Genomic DNA, 22809 nt, shown 5'->3' on the forward strand with positions numbered 1-22809 from the left:
TACAGATGCTGTTGATAAAGCAATGTAATTTTTTAAACCATGAGTATTCCTTTAATGTAATATACACTGCCTGGCCAAAAGAAAAGTCACCATTTGGATTTAAATAAGCAGATACTTAAGAGCCTATGATTGGATCATTATTGCAGTGATTAATATATACCAGCATTTTATCAAATTTATCAGAGAAACAGTGCATGTGGTGGCTTCACACTATTCTCCATAGCTATTATCCAGCGATCGATCGCCTGCCTGGTGTTTGGATTTAAATAAGCAGATACTTAAGAGCCTATGATTGGATCATTATTGCAGTGATTAATATGTATCAGCTGTATGGCAACAATTCTATTAACACTAACTGATGCGGTGTGTAGCTTCTCATTTCTTAAACAACCATGTCGGAAGACAATCCTGTGGTCGTGGAAAAGATGTTACTGTGTTTCAGAAGAAGCAAATTATTGGCCTGCAACAGGCAAAGATAACAACTAAGGATATTGCTGAAATCACTGGAATTGGGTTAAGAACTGTCCAAGGCATTATTAAAACCTGGAAGTATAGAGGTGAACCATCAACTTCACAGATGAAATGTGGTTGGAAAAAACTCTTGATTGATCGTGATCAAAGTCACATTGTAAAAAAAAATAAAAAAAAATCTACTGTAGAGTTCACGGATATGTTAAATAATGAAAGTAGCATTTCCACACGCACAATGCAACGAGAACTTACAGGATTGGGACTAAACAACAGTATGGCCACAAGAAAGCCACTTGACTAATAGGAAAAAAACTACAATTTGCTAGGGAGCATAAAAATTGGACTGTGGATCAATGGAAAAAGGTAATGTGGTCGGATGAGTCCAGATTTACCCTATTCCAAAGCGATGGTCGTCAGGGTAAGAAGGGAAGCAAATGAAGCGATGCACCCTTCATGCATAGAGCCCACTGGACAAGCCTCTGGAGGCAGTGTTATGATCTAGGTTTGCTTCAGTTGGTCAGGTCTAGGCTCAGCAACATTATGCAGCAATAAAATGAAGTCAGCTGACTACCTGAATGAACCGAATGACCAGGTTATCCCATCAATGGATTTTTTCTTCATAGGCATATTCCAGGACGACAATGACAATATTCATCAGGCTCAAATTGTGAAAGAGTGGTTGAGGGAGCTTGAGGAACAATTTTCACACATGAATTGGCCACTACAGTGTCCTGACCTTAACCCCATTGAAAGTCTTTGGGATGTGCTGGAGAACACTTTAGGGATTGGTTCGAATCTCCCATTGTCAATACAAGAGCTCGGCCAAAAATGAATGCAACTCTTGATGGAAATAAATGTTGTAAACGCTGCATAAGGTTGTCGAAACAATTCCACGACATATGTACGCCGTAATCAAAGCTAAAGTCAGTCTAACGAAATATTTGAGTATGCTACTTTTTTTTTGGCCAGGCAGTATATGGTGCAAGTTTTTTAACCCATCCATCAAAAGGTAAATCCAAATGAATGTTTATCATTTTATACATACAGCAATGAATGTCATGTTGCAGAGAGTTAGACGAGAGAAAAAGAGACAGGTTTGATGAACAAACTGGTGCTCTGGTTATTTAATAAGGAACAGTTGCTGTTGAGGTAATGAGTGATTTCTAACTGATGTAGGTTGTGTGGAGAACGACAACACAATCTAATCAGGAACAGAAAACCTTCACAAACTTGTAAAGAAAAAAACATGTTTTCCTCTGGATTAACAAGAATGCACATTAAGGATAGAAATGTTTAGAGGTGTGTGAACATGTTGCCAATATGATTCAGGGCTTACTTCTTTAAACAGATGCTTATGAAATGTTATGAACGCATACTTAAATTGATAAATTATATACTACACAGCTTTTTTTGCAGCATGTAATGCCACTGATGATGATGGCTTAAGAAAGGGAAAAAAAAAAAAAAAAAGTGTTATTCTAGTTTGTTAACAATAAGCTGAATAAAGAAATTACCAAATATAAAACAGAAAGAAATATTCACAATATGAAATATTCACAATAAAGTTTTGATTGCAGCCTGAGCACTTACAGCATAACACTACTACAAAAGAGGAACAGATACTTAACATGGAGGAAGTCAGACAGACTTAAAAACTGATAGAGCATTTCCAATCATTCTTTAAGAGGCAGCAATCCGTTTCATCTACGATGATCAGTCATCTAAAGGGATGGGGACTGAGATTCAGTTGATTTAGGAGATGGAGATGCTCTTAAATTACAATATATGTAGCATCACTTTTAATTGAATGTGTTTGTATAAAACATGCAGGAGAATTTAGATTGACTACATATATCTGTTGAGAAATGAATGAAATCTCTGTGTTTTTTCCCCTAACAGTTTTAAGATTGCATAGCAAGTTCAGGGTTGTGCTCAAGGACATCAGCTATAAAACACAAAAGCACAATCAAAAAAATTATGATTCAAACCATCTCCAGGCTAAATATGCATTAAAAGCTAAATAAAAACCGCATTTAAGAATCACCTACTCTCACTCTTTCAAGGCACTACTATACGAATATACTTTTTGAAGTGTGCAAAATGAAGCTCAGGTTACATTATCTTACTATTAAGAACTAAATCAAAATAACTGAACAAAAAGTTATTTTGATTTTATGGTTCCCTTTCCGAGAACCATAAACAGGTAGGTCCACTAACCCGAACCCTTTAGAGAATTAGGCTGTGCAGAATATGCATAGTCAAGGAACAGAAATCAGTGTGCTTTTAAGTTTATATTCCAGCTCTTCACTTTGGCACTTTTGCTCAAGTTAGCACAGATGCAATCCTTTAGGTTTGTTTATTTGTTTTCACATGATGCTTGTCTTGAAGGACTCAATGCACTCAGTTTTCCCTCCGAAACGCCACCAGGAACTCATTTTTTAATTCAATAATTCATTTAGCGCTTTCGTTGTAGAGAAAGACACTGAGAATCAGTGTATTGAGTCTCTCCTCTTGAGGTTCTCTAATAATATTTGTGCAAAATGCTTTGTGTTTGATATACGTTTTTTCTTCTAACGTCACTGCATTAGTTTGGTCATTCATCTCTTCGTAATTCGACAGCTATGCCTTTGGTGTTGACGATTGGTTCACGATGACCTGGATAACAAAGTCTTTTTGGATCTTTGTGTCCTGTAGGCGGGTTTTGTCTGTGAGGAGCTTCCCAGAGAAGAACCAACGCTGGTGGGCCACATCAATTTCCTCGTGAGCCTGCAGTTGCTTTTTCAGCAGGCCAATGGTGTCAGTCATGCTGGCGTTCAGGCGTAGGTCTTTGCCGGTTGAGAGCCGCACCTTTAACTGGAACTCTTTCTTCTGTGCTGTCTGAGGCTCGGGGATGTCTGACAGGTCTTCCTCACTTCTCTCTGTAATCAGATTGACAGGTGGGGCAAGGCAATACACCGGCAGCTGGTAACGGTTGCCAAGTTCATCATAACACTCAGTCAGGGAGCCTAGGTTGGTTGAAAGTACAAAAACCATCAAACATTTCAAATTATAAAAAAATAATTTCCCTCATTTTATGAACAATTGTGTGGTTATCCATTGTGGTGCAATCCAACTTCCACTCTAGGCTAGTTAAGTAATTTATTTAAATTCTAAACAAGCCATTATGTGTTGAACAATGAAAAGGTTAAAAGCCAAAACCAAACCTAAAAAGTTATATAATGAAACAGTTCCCCAAATTGATAATTTCCTTAATCTCTTCATTAAAACACAAATGTGCAACCAGCTATTTTTCCATATACAATTGAAGTCAGAAGTTTCCATACACTGAGTTTGAAGTCATTAAATCTAATTTTTTATCCATTCCACAGAATTCAGATTAGCAAACTATAGTTTTGGCAAGTTGTTTAGGAAATCTACTTTGTGCATGACACAAATCATTTTTCCAACAATTGTTTACAGAATGATTGTTTCACTTTTAATTGACTGTTATAACAATTCCAGTGAGCCAGAAGTTTATATACAATAGGTTAACTGTGCCTTTAAGCAGCTTGGAAAATTCCAGAAAAATGTGTCAAGCCTTTAGTCAATTAGCCAATTCTGATAATTGGAGTCAATTGGAGGTGTACCTGTGAATGGATTTTAAGGCTTTACTTCAAACTCTGTGCCTATTTGCTTGACATCATGGGAAAATCAAAAGAAATCAGCCAAGACCTCAGAAAAAGACCTGTGGATCTCCACAAGTCTAGTTCATCCTTGGGAGCAAACTCCAAATGCCTGAAGGTACCACGCTCATCTGTACAAACCATAGCACACAATTATAAGCACCATGGGAGCAATCATACCACTCAGGAAGGAGACACATTCTGTCTACTAGAGATGAATGTAGTTTGGTGTGAAAAGTGCAAATCAATCCCAGAACAGCAGCAAAGGACCTTGTGAAGATGCTGGAGGAAACAGGTAGACAAGTATCCATATCCACAGTAAAACGAGTCCTATATCGACATAACCTGAAAGGCTGCTCAGAAAGTAAGAAGCCACTGCTCCAAAACCATCATAAAAAGCAAGAATACAGTTTGCAAAAGCACATGGGGACAAAGATCTTACGTTTGGAGAAATATCCTCTGGTCTGATTAAACAAAAATGTAACTGTCTGGCCATAATGACCATTGTAATGTTTTGGAGGAAAAAGGGTGAGGGCTTGCAAGCCGAAGAACACCATCCCAACCGTGAAGCATGGGGGTGGCATTATCATGTTGTGGGTGTGCATTGCTGCAGGAGGGACTGGCTGCACTTCACAAAACAGATATCACGAGTAAGGAAAATGATGTGGATATATTGAAGCAACATTTCAAGACATCAGCCATGACGTTAAAGCTCGGTCGCAAATGGGTCTTTTAAATAGACAATGACCCCAAGCATACCTCCAAAGTTGTGGCAAAATGGCTTAAGAACAACAAAGTCAAGGTATTGGAGTGGCCATCTTAAAGCCCTGACCTCAATCTGATAGAACATTTGTGGGCAGAATTGAAAAAGGTGCGAGCAAGGATGCCTACAAACCTGACTCAGTTACACCAGTTCTGTCTTGAGGAATGGACGAAAATTCCAGCAACGTACTTTAAGAAATGTGTGGAAGGCTACCCCCAAAATGTTTGACCCAAGTTAAACAATTTAAAGGCAAATCTACCAAATACTAACAAAGTGTATGCAAACTTCTGAGCCACTGGGAATGTGATGAAAGAAATAAAAGCTGAAATAAATAATTCTCTCCATTATTATTCTGACATTTCAAATTTTTTATATAAAGTAGTGATCCTAACAGACCTTAGACAGGGAAAGTTTTCTACAATTAAATGTCAGGAATTTAGAAAATCTGAGTTTAAATTTGGCTAAGGTGTATGTAAACTTCTGACTTCAACTATAGGTAGATAGTAATTTGCGCTGTCAAGCTACAAAAAGGACAAAAGTGCACCATAGAAGTATCATAAATGTAAGTGTACATTGTAATCCAAATGTTCTGAAGCCATAAAATAGTTTTCTGTAGGGTTGGAGACATAGAACAGGTTCTTATTCAAAATTGTATTTTCTTAATACCAGAAACAGATGATTTTCATGACTTTCAGTTCCATTAACAGTTCTCGAAAGTACAGTGCTGTGGAAAGTATTTGCCCCATCTTGATTTCTTTGTATTTGTGTATATCTCGTAATAAACTGATTCCAAAATTCAAACAAAATCCGAGTAAACACAAAATTCAGTTTTATATATTTAAAATGTTACTTATTGAAGCAAAAAAGTTATCCAATATCAACTGGGCATGTGTGAAAAGGTATTTGCCCCTTAGTTACTAAATCCCCAAATCTATGAAACTGCATTCATAGTGGGGTTCAGCTGCACTAGACACACCCAGAACTGATTACTGCCAGATCTGTTCAATCAACCGCTAAATATAACTTTTTCAGCAGCATGAATTGGTCTCACCCAGTGGCACACTATGCAGAGTTCGAAAGCAAATATTTCAAAATATTTCTTCCTCAAAAGCACTAAAAGAATTGTTAATGGAACCATTAAGTAACCAGATTCTTAAAAGGAATCGGATCAGAAATCTTTAAATTCCTAACAATTCCCATCTTTGTGAGGAACAGAAGGACATTTATGCTGATATTCACTGAAAACCTTCACCACCACAGCTCTGAAATCTAACTTGCATTTATGTACAATCAAATATGGTACGTATGGTACATCTTCGCTGGGAGATGAAATGTCCTGACCAATTAATATGAGCTTTGGATCACGTGTCAGGAGCTACTGCAGTTACCAAAAGTAGTGCAAAACGTGAAGCAAAAGCATAGACAGCTCGAGGAAGAAATTCTTAACCAGCAGTGAGGATGTGTATTTCATTGCATCTAAACCCTTAAAGGGATAGTTCACCCAAAAATGAAAATCATCTCATTTACTCACCCCCATTCCATCACAGATGTGTATGACTTTCTTCAGCAGGACACAAATGAAGATTTTTAGAAGAATATTTCAACTCTGTTAGTCCTCACAATGCAATTGAATGGTGACCAGAATTCAGATGGTCCAAAAAGGACATAAAGGCAACATAAAACTATTTGATATGACTCCAGTTGTTAAATCCATATCTTATCTTAAGTAATATGATTGGTGAGGGTGAGAAACAGATAAATATTTAAGTCCTTTTTTACTATCAATCTCCACCTTTGAACAGCCCCAACCAATAGGTGGCTGAATATGAAAGTGTAGATTATAAGACTTAAATATTGATCTGTTTCTCACCCACACCTATCACATCACTTCAGAAGATATGGATTTAACCACTGGAGTCTTTTGGAATAATTTCATACTGCCTTTATGTCCTTTTTGGAATTCCTAAATGCTGGTCACCATTCACTTGTGTTGTATGGACCTACAGAATGGAGATATTCTTTTAAAAATCTTTGTTTGTTGCAGAAGAAAGAAAGTCTTACAGATCTGGCATGGCATGAGGGTGAGTAAACGATGAAATAATAAACATTTTTGGGTGATTTATTCCCTTAAAAACGTCTCGTATGGTTTCTCTTAACATGTAAATGACATTGCTGTATCGCTGCTTTGCATCCCCTTTAAAAATTCTGATCTTATATGGATTGTCTATTTAATTTATCCCATATTGTTGCATTTTTGCCTTTGCATTGAATCTTATGCGAGTTCTCTTAAATCTCTAATAAAATACATATTGCAGTATCTTTGCCTTTGTATCACCTTTTTTTAATAAACTACTTTGCAGATCTTAAGTGTTTTTCTTCACCAAATATTAATACTATTGCGGTGACATTTGCACTCTGTATACAGTATGTCTTTGTATTTAAAATGCCTTTGTATACCAAAAACATGTTGGTATCCACAAAATCGTTATTGCTGTGCTACTGTTAAAAGTAGTAAACTGCCGTGCGGTCATTGGCAGTATTAAAGTATCTAATAATGAGCCAGACTGAACATGGGTTTTGTTGGGTGAGATGATCAGTGTTTTATTGCTTGCAGTATATAGACTTTTGGAGTGTTTAATTAGTAATATGCAGGGTTTTGAGCAAATGTACAACACCAGGGATGTCCCGATGTAAATTTGAGAATGAGTAAAATTACTGTTAACATTATTAATTAATTACAATTAATTAATCACCCCTCAGAGAGTGTACACATGATAATACTGCCAGTCAACTTGTCAAGCAGGTTTGTGAAGTGTCTTCAATGGGGTTTTTTTTTCTCATTGAGCAAATCAACAACAAACTCTTCATCACTGCTGCAGCTTGTAAAGAAATCAGTTCTTTTTTCGATCTGCTTGCCAAATTGTTGTTCTCATTTGAGATGGGTGGAGGGCAGACCAGTTGAAAGGTACGTTGCACCTCCTACCGTAACAGGTTAAAATTGCTTGTCGATTGTAAAGATTTGAATGTGCTAACGGCGATCATTCACATCACTTTTAATGTGAAAGGGTTTTTCCATCTGCGATTCTGCTCTCATTATCATGCTGCATTTGGTGTGCAAAGGCCAGAACATCATTATTGTTCCAAGGAAGAAAGTCAAATGGGTTTAGAACAACATGCAGGTGAGTAAATCATGGGTAAACTATTTATTTGCTGCCAAAACCCCCACAAACCATCATGCTATTCTCACAAATTACCAATGTAATAAAATTTCATGATTCACAAACAAACATTCATGAAATTGACAGAGTAGTGTAATGATTCTCACCATGTGGTAATGTGATACTGGCTCCATCCACTATAGCCTGAGCCAGCTCATGATCGCTACACTCCAACGCCACAGCGGCAGCTTTTAGGGCATCCCAAATCTCCTTCCGTCCCTCAAATGCTGGAGCGGTGTCCCAGAATTCATCTCTCTTACTGCGGAGCTGCCCCTCCGTCATGGGGTAGTCGCTCTTCCACTTTGGCTTGTCTTTCTTCAGGGGCTCATTACGACCTTTAGATGGAGATAATTTAAGAATTACCATTGCTGTATAAGACGTGTAGACCATACAGTATTCCTAGAATAATGGCACAGCTGAACGTTGCTAACACACTGAAACTAGCAAGACTGAGTAGCTTTGATGACTCATAACATCAAAAGAAACATCCAATTATTTTTGACTATTTGGCAGGGATTTTACTGTTCCAATAACATTATGATGTTATGGCAGACAAATCAAACTCATTTGCCTCGAACATGCATGACATCATCATATATGCCAACAAAGACTTTCCATTTGCATATTCCATCAATACTTCTTGGGCAACAAACGGGATTAATTTGAATGCAAAAGTAAGAGTGTAATAAACAATGGACTTTTAGTGCTTTTAAATTATTATAGTTTAATGGATGAAAGAGTAGGAAAATTTTACAAAAAAAAACAGATGAACAACAACTTCAATAATCATGACGGAGAGAGCAAAGAGAAAACTTTGAACAGAAGAACTGACATCTCAAGACATGTTCATGCATAGACACTCTAGGGCTGCAATGGTACATGTATTCCTGCTGAACCGAACGGATACAGGGCCTTCGGTACGGTACACACAGTTATGCGAAAGATTACTTCTCTTACTGAAACCATATTAAAAACAACATATAACGAACAACATAAACTGCACTGAACTAAAAAGACAAAAAAAAAAAAAATGTGGAGCAACACAGGACCAAGCCTTAACAGAACAGTGTCGCACAGTACACTAGAAACAGAGGATCAGATAAAAGCATGTGAAGTTTATGCGGACAGTTCTTTCATCAACATGTGCGCTGCCCCGGCAGCTTTCACTTATGTGTGCGGTTTCCGTATTTGTATGAACACACTCAGATGCGATATACATCTATATGTATTGTTCAAAATCCAAGGAACCGTTCACTCCCATTATAAAGCTTGAAAGAGCCAGGATATTTTTTTATAAATCTCTGATTGTGTTTGGCTGAAAGAAGAAAGTCATATACACCTAGGATGGCTTGAGGGTGGGTAATTTATGGGATCATTTTCATTTTTGGGTGAACTAACCCTTTAAGAGTACTTATAATTGAGTGATAAGTACAAGTAGTGAGCTGAAAGACAATTATAATTGTAATTTTTTTACTTTTATTATTTATGTTTTTATACAATGTGCATATGAGGCTCTTAAATTTTTTATTGTAATTTCGTTGAAGAAATAAGCATAGTGTAGTCATGTATATATGATCCTTCACAATAAGCATTGTTGCACATCAGCCACTGTGTTTTCAAAATAATAAATTTAGAGAAAGATTCTTTGTTTTCCCTGCTGTACCGAAACCGTTATGAACCGTGACCCCAAAACCGAGGTACATACCGAACCGTGAAATTTGGTACCATTGCAGCCCTAACAGATACGGTTTACACTTGATATTAAGATGTGTTTCAGGTGATCCAATCACAAATGGTCAGCCTTAAATAGAGGGTCTAAAACATTTTGTGATCGGAACACAAAAACCACATACAAAAGTAGTCAAAAACACATTGTATGAGGTTGAAATGCCAATCCATACTGAATGCATCCCGGATAGCAGTGAAACATGACCCCTCATCTGTCAATCAAATGCTGCGCTAAAATAAGAAAATAAACCTTGTCAGTTGTGAGTAGATTTATAGGAAATAACCGTCTGAACTGAACATTTGAAAAAACAGACAAACACACTGTAGCAGGGCGGAGGGCAGGGCCGGGTCGTGATTCTACACACCCGGTCCCTTATCAGGCTAATCAAGCCTTCTAGAGGGATAAAGGCCGACTGCGGAGGATGGTGCAAGAGAGAGAGAGAGAGATCATTTACGGACATGTCCGTCACGTGTGTGGGTTTGTCTTTTGTTTAAGTTACTCATTACAATATTATTTACATTGCCAAGCCAGTTCTCGCATCCTCCTTTCCATTGAACTGCGTTACACTGGTGCCGAAACCCGAGGAGGAGGAGGGATACGCCGTAGTAGCATCACGACCCGGCCCGCCATACACACATTAAGCACGAGAAATTCAAGGATCTTCTTCAGTGTGACGGATATCAACATGCATCTGAAGCTCAGCTTAATACAGGAAATCCAATAAAATAACAGATAATTCTGCTCGAAATGTTGCATTTGTGCTTGATTTCAACTGCATCCGAGAGAAACAGTGAGCTGTTTTTAAATGCTTTATTTTCTTTTCTGACTTTGTTGCACTTAAATATCATGCAGTAACAATATACAAAACAGCGCAGTATACATCAATCATACACTATAGTGAGTGATATATACACATTGAATCTGCCTTCCAAATCCAAACACAAGTGGTCCCAAGAGACGGATTTAGGTGACCAGGTTTAAACAGTGATGTTTTTCGCCTGACCACATGGATCGGATCACCCGAGATGCATCTTAAAGCTACACTACGTAACTTTTTGGTTTATGAGGGAGTGCAACAAAAATCAATCTTCCAAACCATGTCTTTACCCAAATACACTTTGGTAAACCTATATTAATGATTCATATTTTAGAGCTGTCAAGATGGATTTTTTATACACAAAATTGCATACATACATCATTCGCCCGTGCATGTTGACATCATACTATCCATACACAGAGAAAATAAGCTCTGGCTACTGTAGCGTGTATGTGAGAGTAGCGTAAACCTGAACGTTTGTTGTTACAATGAATAAGAAAAATTTACCATGGATCATTAAAAATGGCAAACCTCCAGGGAATAACTTTGTAAAAACAAAGAAATCCTGAACAAAGCAGAGTCTACAAGCAAAAAAGGTAAAGCGACAGAGATCAAATAAAACCCAAATCAACATCGGCTTGGCTTTTCAGAGGTGGCAATAACTGAAAGGATATAAAAGCGACCCAGAGATGCTTTGTTCTTACTCAACAGGTAACATATTTTATTGATATGGTTTATGTATAGTGAAATACAATAATTATACAGTAATCGGTGCAGAACCTTTCACTTGCTAGCACACGTGTGTTTTTATTTATAACGGCAATGATTAATATAAATAAATCCTTTAGTTCTAGGCTTGCCAAGGGCATGCGCGTCTTGAAATTATGTTGACCACTGGTTGGTAACAATGACAATCTATAAATTAGTAACTCTCGTGCTCTATTTGGCCAGAATATCAGTTATAAAAACTAAAGTTGCCTAACCTTCATTTATTTGAAAATAATCAATGTTTCCAATAAGTCAAAACAACACAGAGGAGCAGAGCCGAAGCACAACTTAAGTCATTACCAAAACACTGTTCTTCCGCAAGACACAGTTTGTCTGAAAATACATCCCCCCCAACCCGGTTGATCACTTATGCCAAAAAATAACACCTACATCTATGCAGTTAATGTACATCAACAACTCAGAGGACAGTGGGCAAACTCTAAACAACACTTCCCCGCCCCTTGCTATCTTGTCAAATAGAGCCCTTGTTTTGAACCAACAAAGATATGTTGAGGCCAACACATCGGAGATTAACACAAGTAACTTTAATAAACACATATGGCTAAGGCCTGATATAAATGCAAGGGATATTTTAAGTCCAAAACAAGACCCATGATTAAATACAATAAATAGGACGAGACTTGTGTATTTGCACGTTAGTATGGCTGACCCACTAACTACTTTCGTAATGTTGAAGCTGGGTGTGGTGGAGAAACACCAAATTGGCTTTAAGATAACAGTTAAGCATGCCATTATGTTTTTTTCAGATTGTCCCCAATGTCCCCAATTGTTTATGGCCTTTGGTGGTAAATGAGATAATAAATGCACCACAACAGATCCCAGTCCTAACTGGGAGTCTAGGTCACTGCCAGATGGACGCAGCTGGCTGAAAATGAATGCATGAGAAAAACATCATTTAGAAAACTCTAGTTTCTCTTTCTCCTGCACTCTGGAGGGAACTACTACATAATTGCCATTTCAGGGAAGAGAATATCACAAATAAAAACAATGGGTGTCCTCTAAGAGAATGAGACAAACAAACTTGAGCATTTATCTCATATAGACACAGCCTCGAAAACAAACCTAAATGCTTTTAAAAAACTTTTCTTTTTATGTATCTGGTCTGAATTTGTTAAAAATCTTTTCAAAAGCAGGGACTGAAAACGCGGAACATTTCCAGTGTTCTGCAAACTCCTTTCCAGATGGTAACCCGTTAGAACAAAATCAAAAAATGGTTAGTAACATTATTTTTAAAATTACAGTACTCTGTGCCAAAAATAAAGGACTTTCCTCACCCAAAATAAGCAAAAAAATGGTTCAATTTATTCCCATGTGGGGGAATTATCAGCATAGAAAACATAACAAGCAAAGTATACAGTAGCCTATATAAAATAAAAATTTTCAATAACTGTATTCTTAATATTAAATATATGCCCAAATTTTTTACAAATATACTTATACATCTGGTCATTTAAAATAAATAAATAAATCTATCTCTCCTGCATGTATGCACACACTGCGTTGGCACATATGGACTAAACGTCACCTTATGTGGGCCAAATTATTATTTTTAAAACCTTGGCATACGCACAAAGAGTGCATACACAGACCATGTTTTCTGGGGCTATTAAATTCCCAAATCAACTTTATACTGATTTAATAAACAACATTGGGGTAAAACAGAAGGGAGCGCACACTCATTGCTCGTGGCTCATTAGTTTTAGTAAGCAATTTGAATCTGAAAAAGATCACAAAATAAGGCTTAAATAAAAAAATTCAACTGTATGATCATTTAATTTGAATTACACTTCAGAATTAAATCTGTATTAATGCATCTTATCTAACAATAATTCAGTGGAGACTTGGAAACAACTGTACACATAGTAAATACATACAGTATAGATGTTAAAAAGATCTTTAGCATGTTATGCAAGGCTACATCCGCAACGTGCAACTAGGCAAAGAAATGTGTAATGATTGATGGTTTCATGAAAGAAAAAGTTATCCGGTTGTTAACGGTTACCAACATTTAAAAATTAAATTTTCACTCCAGAACAATTGAAAGAAACTTCGTTCCCATCTTTGGATAAGTTCTGCCAAAAAAGTAACTAATTCAGTTCCGTCCTTGAACCGTTTTTAGTTCCTGTTCAAATGTCTCAGCCAAATAAAACTATTTCTTCAAGAAATTAAAACGACCAAAATCCAATAAACTATGCTATAGAGACAGTGGACTCTGGCATGATGTCCATAATGTAATAGGGGACCTTCAACTAGTAGTAAAATCTCTGGAGTGGCCTTTTCTGCCTCGTGTCTAAATGATCAAAATGTAGATTATCACATTACAGCTACGGATCCTGACACGTGATCCAAAGCTCATATTTAATTGGTCAGGGCATTTTATCAAAATAAATGTATTTATTTTGATGAAATTTATTTCAAAATAAATTTTAAAAAGCGTCGCTTTGTCAGTGCACGATTCAATGCCGTTGTGTCAGTACGCGACTCAATGAGAATATTCGCTCCAGGTGAGAGTGGCTCATTAGTAATCCATTGTTTCGATCCAAAATGTTAATCACGGCGAAGATTCGCATTTGGTGTGCAAAGGCCTTAAGTGGGTGGATGAATATTGTCAACATTGAACAAATTTTCACATTGCATAGGACCCTAGGAAATCTTCCTGCATTCCACTTAATCTCTCAAAAGTAGCATAAAGCAGAAAGTCCTTTTGAAGGGATAGGAATAGAAATGCAAACAAATGACTACAATGCAGTATGTAGTTTGGTCAAATAAAAGAGACCACTGACAATGTGAAGAGCTCCATAAGGGACTCTTTAAACATTCCATCTGTGTTATGAGAGCACAAGAGAAACAAAAAGTCAACAGCAGGGAGTTGTTTTTAACAGAGTCAAAGATCTCAGTCAACTTTATGGTTATGATTTATGCCACAACAGGAGATAAAGTAGAAATGTATTGCAGAATGTGGCACAGACAAAGTTCGCCATCTAATATGATCTCTAGGCAAATGATAAGCAAATGTTTGCGGCTCTCAATATGTCTGGAGGCCAAGAACTCTAGGGTGCGGGATAAAATTGCATTCCTCTCCTGTAACTCTCTAGTTACATTTCCACCACCCAACACAAGCAGGGACATATTCTTTTTCCTCACTCAGTGTTTTACCATTCTATGGAGGAACACAAGATATTTTCCTCCCCCTAAAGGTGCGTACACACTGCCAGCGACTTTATCGCTGCAGGTCGCCAGTGGCTGGCGGTGAAGTCGCTAGTGGGTGTTCCCACTACTGGTTGCCTAGTAACGTTTATAAATGACATTCACGGATGCCACTCCATTGCTGTTGACAGCGAATCTCTTTTCTTGCCACTAAAAACAAACATTTTGGAGGGAAAAGACCAAATATAAATGGAATCAGTACATAAAATGCTTTATATCAAGGATGAATGAGAAACAAGGCGTGCTGTTTGCCATAGCGGCTGTTTATCTGTGGCGAAAATGCAAACGCCGGTCTGTCTGGGTCCATAAAATCCCCGCGATCTCAGATACATCTTTCCACGCAGTATTTTTCTTAAAAATGTCCTTGTACGTGGGAAGAGACATATCATAGAGCACTGGAAAATTTCTAACAGCAAGAATTAGCCTTTCATCCATCTTTCCGTTACTGCAGGAGCTGAGAGAGAGAGAAAGGATCACGTGAGCTCTCCCGTCTTCTCTCCTACTGGCTGTCGCTTCCGTTAGTCGCTCCAAAGTTGAACTTTTCTCAACTTTGTCGCGTCGATGGACACGCCCACATCTAGCGCCAACGGTCACGACAGCTCGTGTCGCCGGAAGTCGCTGTGCTCGCATTGAAAATGAATGGTATTGAGTCGCTGTCGCTGGCAGTGTGTACGCACCTTAAGACTGCTAATATATATATATACACACACACACTCACCTAGAACTTTATTAGGAACAGTATGGTCCTAAAAATAGTTCCCAATATGGTCTTCTGCTGTCGTAGCCCATTCGCCTCAAGGTTCGATGTGTTTGCATTCTTAGATGCTATTCTGCACACTACAAATGTACAGAGTGGTTATCTGAGTTACTGTAGCCTTTCTGTCAGCTCAAACCTGTCTGGCCATTCTCCGTTGACCTTTTTCATCAACAATGCGTTTCTGTCCACAGAACTGCCGCTGACTGTATGTTTTTTGTTTTTGGCACCATTCTGAGTAAACTTTAGAGACTATAGTGTCTGTTGTGCATGAAAATCCAAGGAGATCAGCAGTTATGCCAGTCAAACCAGCCTGTCTGGCACCAACAATCATGCCACCAATTTTCCCTATTGTGATGGTTGATGTGAACATTAACTGAAGCTCCTGACCCATATTTGCATGATTTTATGCAGTGCATTGCTGCCACATGATTGGCTGATTAGATAATCAAATGAATAAGTAGGTGTACAGGTGTTCCTAATAAAGTTCTAGGTGAGTGTATATATACACAGACATGGGCTTGTTACAATTAGTTACTCCAGCATAAATGTCTCACAGTAGTTATATTTATTATCTATTAAACATTTTCAACCGATATTGTCCTGGAAAAAAGATCTTCATTGAACACATATTGAGTTTTTTGGAAAACGTATCCTAATAGTGGGACATATTGTCACACTAAATAGGGGAAGATATCACAATGGAATCACGTCCTCCTGTCACCAACCCCACCATCACATCTGCCAAAACAAACAGCGTGATCACACGTGAAGTCGGCATGATGTTTCCGATAGTTTCGGAACCCTAGTATTGGCGACTGTTTGCCGATGCGCTGATATGCAGCAATCTTATCAGACATGTTTGCAGTGGTTTCAAAGTGTTTACCTTTCCTCCTGGCGCAGTTGGCAGTGCTTGCATCAGCTGTGTGGGTGACTAGTGCTCAAAGCCAGGCAATAACCACATTTGAATAATCAATGACGAACATGATTCAGAGGTTTCACTTTTCCCTCTAACATTACTTTTTTACTCCACTTATGGTTAAGGTAAGTTTTGGGGATAGAATCTATAAACGTATGCTTTTCTCTTCATTGTATAACGTCCTGGAAAGCTGAAAACAACTTGCTTACCTTGCGTGAAATTTCGGTCAACATATATCGATTTTGATGAAAGAAAAGTCGGTCTACTCTTTCCGATTTCATGGTGAGAACAGGCTGAAAACAAAACCACCTGCACTGAACAGCGCATTACAAGTTTTTCAGCAAAATGTAAAAAGTAAAACAATTTTGAGGCACAGAATAATTAATGAAACAAAAATACAAAAAGGTAACATACAAAAATATTAAAACAATGTTTTGGCCAAGAAATATTGTTATCGATAAACTATGGATGTATGACATTTAAACACATGTGACAACATGCCCTAACTTTCATGAAAAATGCCTTTGTCATAAGAGCACATTTAAACCTTTCAGTAAAAATCTGCCTTTATTATATAATTTACTCATGCCTGAATGTATGGCAGTGTGATTTGATTATGTTCGCTTGTTTATCCAAGAGCCATTACAAAAAAATGATTGTGAATTTACTTGAGGGTAAAATTCACAAAAATTACTTTTTTAACTAAGCACTATTTGTGTAATTAGACCTTTGACTCCAAATCTTATCCTTGCTAAAGCCCCATTAACACCTTGCATAAACATGCTTTTTATTTGAAGATAGTATCTGGATATTCATTAGCTGGATTGCCTTTACAACTTGTAGTCAACTGGTCTGCTCTGTGATCTGATAGAGATCCTCGATAAATGAGAATTCTCGGTCTTTTAGCGAATTTTAAAAACACAGACGGATAATTCAAATGCGATCCATCATTTTAACAATCAGGGTTTTACATTCACTGAACATTTTTGTTCATCACATAATTAATTACTAACGTAGATGTATTTGGAAAACGAAAACGCATTTTAATCTATACCTTCTCTGAACATGGTCAGAATCTATCCCTGACCACCTCCGAATGTGGCCACAGTGATCCAAGCACAATGCGTCTTGGTTACATTTACATCTGGGATTTATTGTGCTGTCTGTGCTAGATTATTTTCTTAGTAGACTGAAGTAATGAATGCTGAAAATTGGGCTTTGACATCATATGCAAACATGTTATTTTAAATGAAAATTATATAATATATATTTATATATATAAATATAAAACATTGCTAATGTTGTCTGTAGTATTTTTGATAAATTAAACACATACTTGGTAAACAAAGCATACCTTTTTTTAAAGAACAGTGAAAATCTTAGTGATTCCAAACAAATGCTAGAGTGTATATGTATCATATACTGTACATACTGATTTGCATGTGAAGAGAAAATGGTATAGGGACCAGGACTCATTGTAACAAGGACTAAAAGTCCAACTATACAAATATGTGTTTTCTCTAATAGAGGTTTTGTATGTTGGTTTCAAACACCTACTTAACCTTAACTTTTCTGAATCCACTGGAGTAAAAAGTGACAATTAACCCAGGTGTCCCTTATATTATGTTAGAATACAATTTCAAATATATCATCAATCAGCGTTTCATTGACTACATTTACATGGACACCAGAAAGCAGCGTGTTGAGAGAAACTGGAGTTCCCATTTACATGCACTGTTTAGGGAAAGCAGCATTAAGTTTTAAATACTAAACTATTTCTTACACACACACCTAGCATTTTGCTTCAGAAGACATGAATTGATCCACTGGAGTTGTATGGATTACTTTTATGATGGCTGTGTGTGCTTTTTGGAACTTCAATTTTGGAGTACCCACTGACTTAATATTGTGAAATATTCTTCTAAAAAATCTTTGTGTTCTGCTGAAGAAAGTCATGCACATATGGGATGGCATGACGGTGAGTAAATCATGAGAGAATTTTCATGTTTGGGTGTACTGTTCCTTTAGTGCATGTAAAAGTGTTTATTGAACTTTAATGCACAGGCAGTCTGGCGAGTTGTCTTCTTTCATGGACGGCAATGGTCATTTGACAGCCCATTGCTATAAATGAAAATCTCCTGTTCAGCGCTACCGCAATTGCAGATAAAATTGCAGTGTGCTGCAACACTCAGATAATGTGTGTCAGACATCTGTGACTTCAAATCTTTCACTGATAGAAGTCAAAAGTATGTCATTGTTGCTGGTGATGTCACTGACTGGACCATGCAAAGTAAAAGTTTGCTTTAAAGAAAAGAAAAGTTTGGGCCTTCAAGTGGTATGCCAAATGCAAAACAACAGACACTAAAGTTGTCTTTGGAGAAAACATGCAGGGAAAAGTCCAGGGACAGGACACTGCAGACTGCACTACTGCTGGGCTCCAACATGCATATACAAAAATAATAGACATATGCTACTACGGTTGATAAGGAGGTTGGTAATGGTCAAACATTTGAAGTAATTTGTAAGTGCACATTTCAGAGCCAAAAAGATCCTGCCCTTGTGAATCTCTCTACAGAGATTAACAGGGTAGGTTTCCACAAGCTGTTCGTTAGGTCTTAGTAAATTGGGACATAAAGTTCACATTAAGGGCTTAGTAGCTACTAGATAGTTTGTAACTAAGTCAGTACTTCATTTGGTTGGACCACCTGTTCTTAAAGCAAGACTTTCCACAAGCTCAAGGACACTTTACACTCCCTATACATTTAACAGGACAAAGTATATTAATATACATTTCAACAGAAGTCTCATTTACAAAAGGGAGAAAGAAATCATCAATCAGTAATAGACCGATAATGCGCTGAGAAAAGATGCGTTTTAAAATTAGATTTAAAGATAGAAATAGAGATGTCACAGAGGCTCAGAGGTAGAGAGTTACACAAATTGGAAAGGCTCATAGAGATTATTAGCAGCAAGATGTGATTGTAACTGGGAGGCTACAACTTTTTCCAGAAGTTTAGATATAAAAGGCAGGTTAGAAATAGGTCGATAGTTGCAGAGGGAAGATGGATCTATGTTGGGACCTTTAAGGACTGGTGTAACAGCTGCAATGTTAAGATCAGTAGGAACAATGGCAGATGCAATAGATGTGTTTATCACATGCAAAATAGGTGCCGAAATGACGGACTCACAGTATTTAAGAAGTGAGGTTGTGGCAGGGTCCAACTGACAGGATGATGAGTTGGAATGTAAAATTAAATCACTGACTGATGATGGACTAGTGGGAGCGAAGGAGGAGAAAGGGTGGACAGGGTGTTCAGACAGACATTCATGTCAACCATTTCTGAAGGTCCTCTGCACGAATGTTTGGTAAATGGAAACAATTTTATCTTGAAAGAAGAGCAGAAATTAGTCACAAAGTTCAGAGCTGTGTGAGTCCTGAGCCGGTGGGTGAACTAGCTTGTTCACTGTAGCAAAGAGAGCTCAAGGACTACAACTTGCTTTGCATCCATGCAGTCACATAATATGATGTTTACCTGTACTGATCTAACAAACAGCCTTCAAATTAGACACAGAAGTGTTAAAAAGCTGTGAATTTCAATTTGGTATTGTTATGGTTGATGTTCAAACCTTGTTTGCTCACATCACTGTCAGCTGTAATAAATTATATCCCCATTGAAATAAGATACATAATAAATTTTATTATGTATCTTATTTCAGTGGGGATATAATTTATTACAGCTGACAGTGATGCGATCTGACAGATCTGATAAATAGGCCTAGCATATTTGCCCTGTGAAAATAACAATATATATAGGAACTGTATCTAAAATAAATAAGGGGTGATAAATCAATACTAATACAACAGACTGGAAAAATATACTTTTTCTAATTTTAATACCATATATATATATAGAATGTGTTGAAATTTGACACCAAGTGATGCATCCTGAAAACTGCACCATTAGATCGGTTTCATGTTGAAGAGCCGCTTTAAAGTAAAAAAATGTCCCCCTCTCTCGTAAAAGTGAGAGTGTTAATGTAAACATCATGTCGAAAGGATTGATGATGGTCAACCAAAACATGAGCTCATTGATGTTATAAAATATCAGTCTGCTTTTTTATTCCAACCGTTATTCCTGGCCAGAGGCATCTGTAAATATTTAGTTTATACGTAGGGTTACGTTCTACCAAAGTTTAATGGTGCAATGCTCAAATATTTAGTCATTATCTCTACCTGATAATATTGTCTACAATAATACAAGGAGCTTCAGAAACAGGACAGATCAACATGAAGACACAACATGACATTGTGCAACCCAGATTGTTGGAGACACCACAATACTAGATGGAAAAGTGCTTTTGTTGCTCCAAATTAGGTTCAAGTTGACGCACCTCAAACTTACACATATTCAAGTTAAGCCACACAAAGAACAAATACGTTGGCAGTACAATGGAACACTGATGGCATCAGAAAGTGATACTATTAGGGATGTCCCTATAACAATACTGGTATCAAAATGGTGTCTGATACCATGCTCATGTACTTTACTTTTACTCGTAAAAATGCTCAGATACCAAAAAACGATACCATCTGACATACAAATATCATTCCGTAAACATTCAGCGCACAAATTAAAATCACGTTATGCCCTTATGTGATTATTAAAGCACAAAGGCTGCGATTTATTGATAAATATATAGTTTGCATGAGCTGCACACTTCAAATGTGAACACTTGTGAATGCGTGGAGCCGGTGTTTTGCTCATACCTTTTAAAGCTACTTGCTCAGAAAAATAGGGAAGTGCCAGACTAGTCATCTAATCAACTAAATGGTACTGATGCTGCTAGTCGACATGGGAATTACTAGTCTGTCAATATTTTTCCCCTTTAATCTGTTCAACATTTTTTAGATATATACAACTGGCTATATATTTTTACAAAGGATGTGCTTAAAAAAAGTACCATGGTATATTAATGGCATCAGATGGTACATGATGTATATATATATATATATATATATATATATATATATATATATATATATATATATCATGGTACTGCATGATTACCATATTCATGATACTTTTTAGTGTTGGTGGTGGCATTTGTTTGTTGCTCACAAAGGCTCGAGTCAATACACCTATCATTTGCATTTTTAAGAAATTTAAGCCACACGCGGAAGACAAATATGCAAAACAGCATGCCAGATGTCTAACAGATCCTGAGTGTATAGATGTCTCACCTCCACGTTTCCTATGCGACCTCGCGCCGCTGCGGCTCGAGCCGTGTCTGCGTGACTCCGCGCGCTCTCTCCCCACGCATCCTCCCATGATTGTCAATCAGAGACAGGCCACATCTCAAGACAGCTGAAAAAGCATTCTCTCTACACAATAAGGCAGAGTGACAAATATCGACATGTGTCCACCTTGGCGCCTTTAGTACAACAAAACACCCAGCAGTTGAGTGGATATGTTTTGAGCTATGTTAGCTGGTTACCTCGCCTTGAGATGGCATCAGGGAGGCTTACAGGTTCGCTCTCCTCTTCTACTGTATTACCCTCTGATTTATCACATGCAATACTCTTAACAGCTCAAACCCATTATATATATACACATCTATATATTAGGAAGTCTAAAATGGCTAGCAAGTCTTAATAACTTGCAACCGAAAGAACCCCCAAAACAAAACAGATATCCAGATTGAGAGTAGCGCGCTCTGGCACGAGACTTGCGTTTAGTTATTTCTGGCTTTATCCCACGAGCCAACTCTGAGCACTAGTAGGCAGAGCACCATCAAATAACTTAATACGGACGTCTCGAGTACCGTAGAAAAGAAAACAGCATCAACAACGCTAGTATATATGCTGCCTTCACGTGCTATCGGAATTATGGTAAATACGAGCTTCCTCACTCGGAAGCAGCACATGAACGGCACATCAAGTCGTAATTACGATTGGGTATCTCGGTGATCATTTTGATACCTGAGTTTACGATATGGGAGGAGTCCTACACTTTCAACATGGCGGAGGAGAGTACAGTTTCTGTAGTGAATGACAGGTTTTGTAAATTTTTCTAAATGCATCTAATTGTTAGCGCTTACCGTTTTGTTTATACACATTTATGTATATCAAAAATCATTCTATGCATGTTGTACATTTTAACACCGTAAAAATAGCTTGTATTTGACCAGAATTCCATTATCGCCAGCAAGCTAACTGAGTGGTATGTATTATGGTGTCAAAATAAAAGTTCCTCATGATATATATATGAATTACAGTTTTTTCCGACAACAAAGCACTTGAACGCGACGTACTCGTATTTACCACTTCGGAAAGTAGGATAATTCCGTTAGCACATGACTAGAGCACCCCCCCTACTTTTCACGTTACTAGTTGCGCATGCGTTTTCAGACCATTTGCCTCCAAAAGTCAGATTTGCGTGTTTTTAAATTTTTAGATTAATAAAAGTTGTTCATGTGATT

The 22809-nt window shown here is 37.5% G+C and overlaps 1 protein-coding gene across 2 annotated transcripts; it reads right to left on the reverse strand.

The window, feature by feature from the left end:
- Positions 1-1430: 1430 nt before the first annotated feature.
- LOC127633539 (ubiquitin domain-containing protein 1-like) lies at positions 1431-22308 on the reverse strand. Of its 2 annotated transcripts, XM_052112711.1 has the most exons (4): positions 21826-22308; positions 21572-21712; positions 8222-8449; positions 1431-3476 (listed from the first exon to the last, which is right to left on the reverse strand). In XM_052112711.1, exons 2-4 carry the CDS (start codon positions 21657-21659, stop codon positions 3091-3093), a joined length of 702 nt encoding a protein of 233 aa, XP_051968671.1. In that variant the 5' UTR covers positions 21660-21712; positions 21826-22308; the 3' UTR covers positions 1431-3090. The 2 variants fall into 2 exon arrangements, with proteins under 2 accessions (XP_051968671.1, XP_051968670.1); XM_052112710.1 differs by having other exon boundaries at positions 21572-22308.
- Positions 22309-22809: the final 501 nt, after the last annotated feature.

This window comes from Xyrauchen texanus, chromosome 40, assembly GCF_025860055.1.
Source record: "Xyrauchen texanus isolate HMW12.3.18 chromosome 40, RBS_HiC_50CHRs, whole genome shotgun sequence".
Taxonomy (NCBI): domain Eukaryota; kingdom Metazoa; phylum Chordata; class Actinopteri; order Cypriniformes; family Catostomidae; genus Xyrauchen; species Xyrauchen texanus.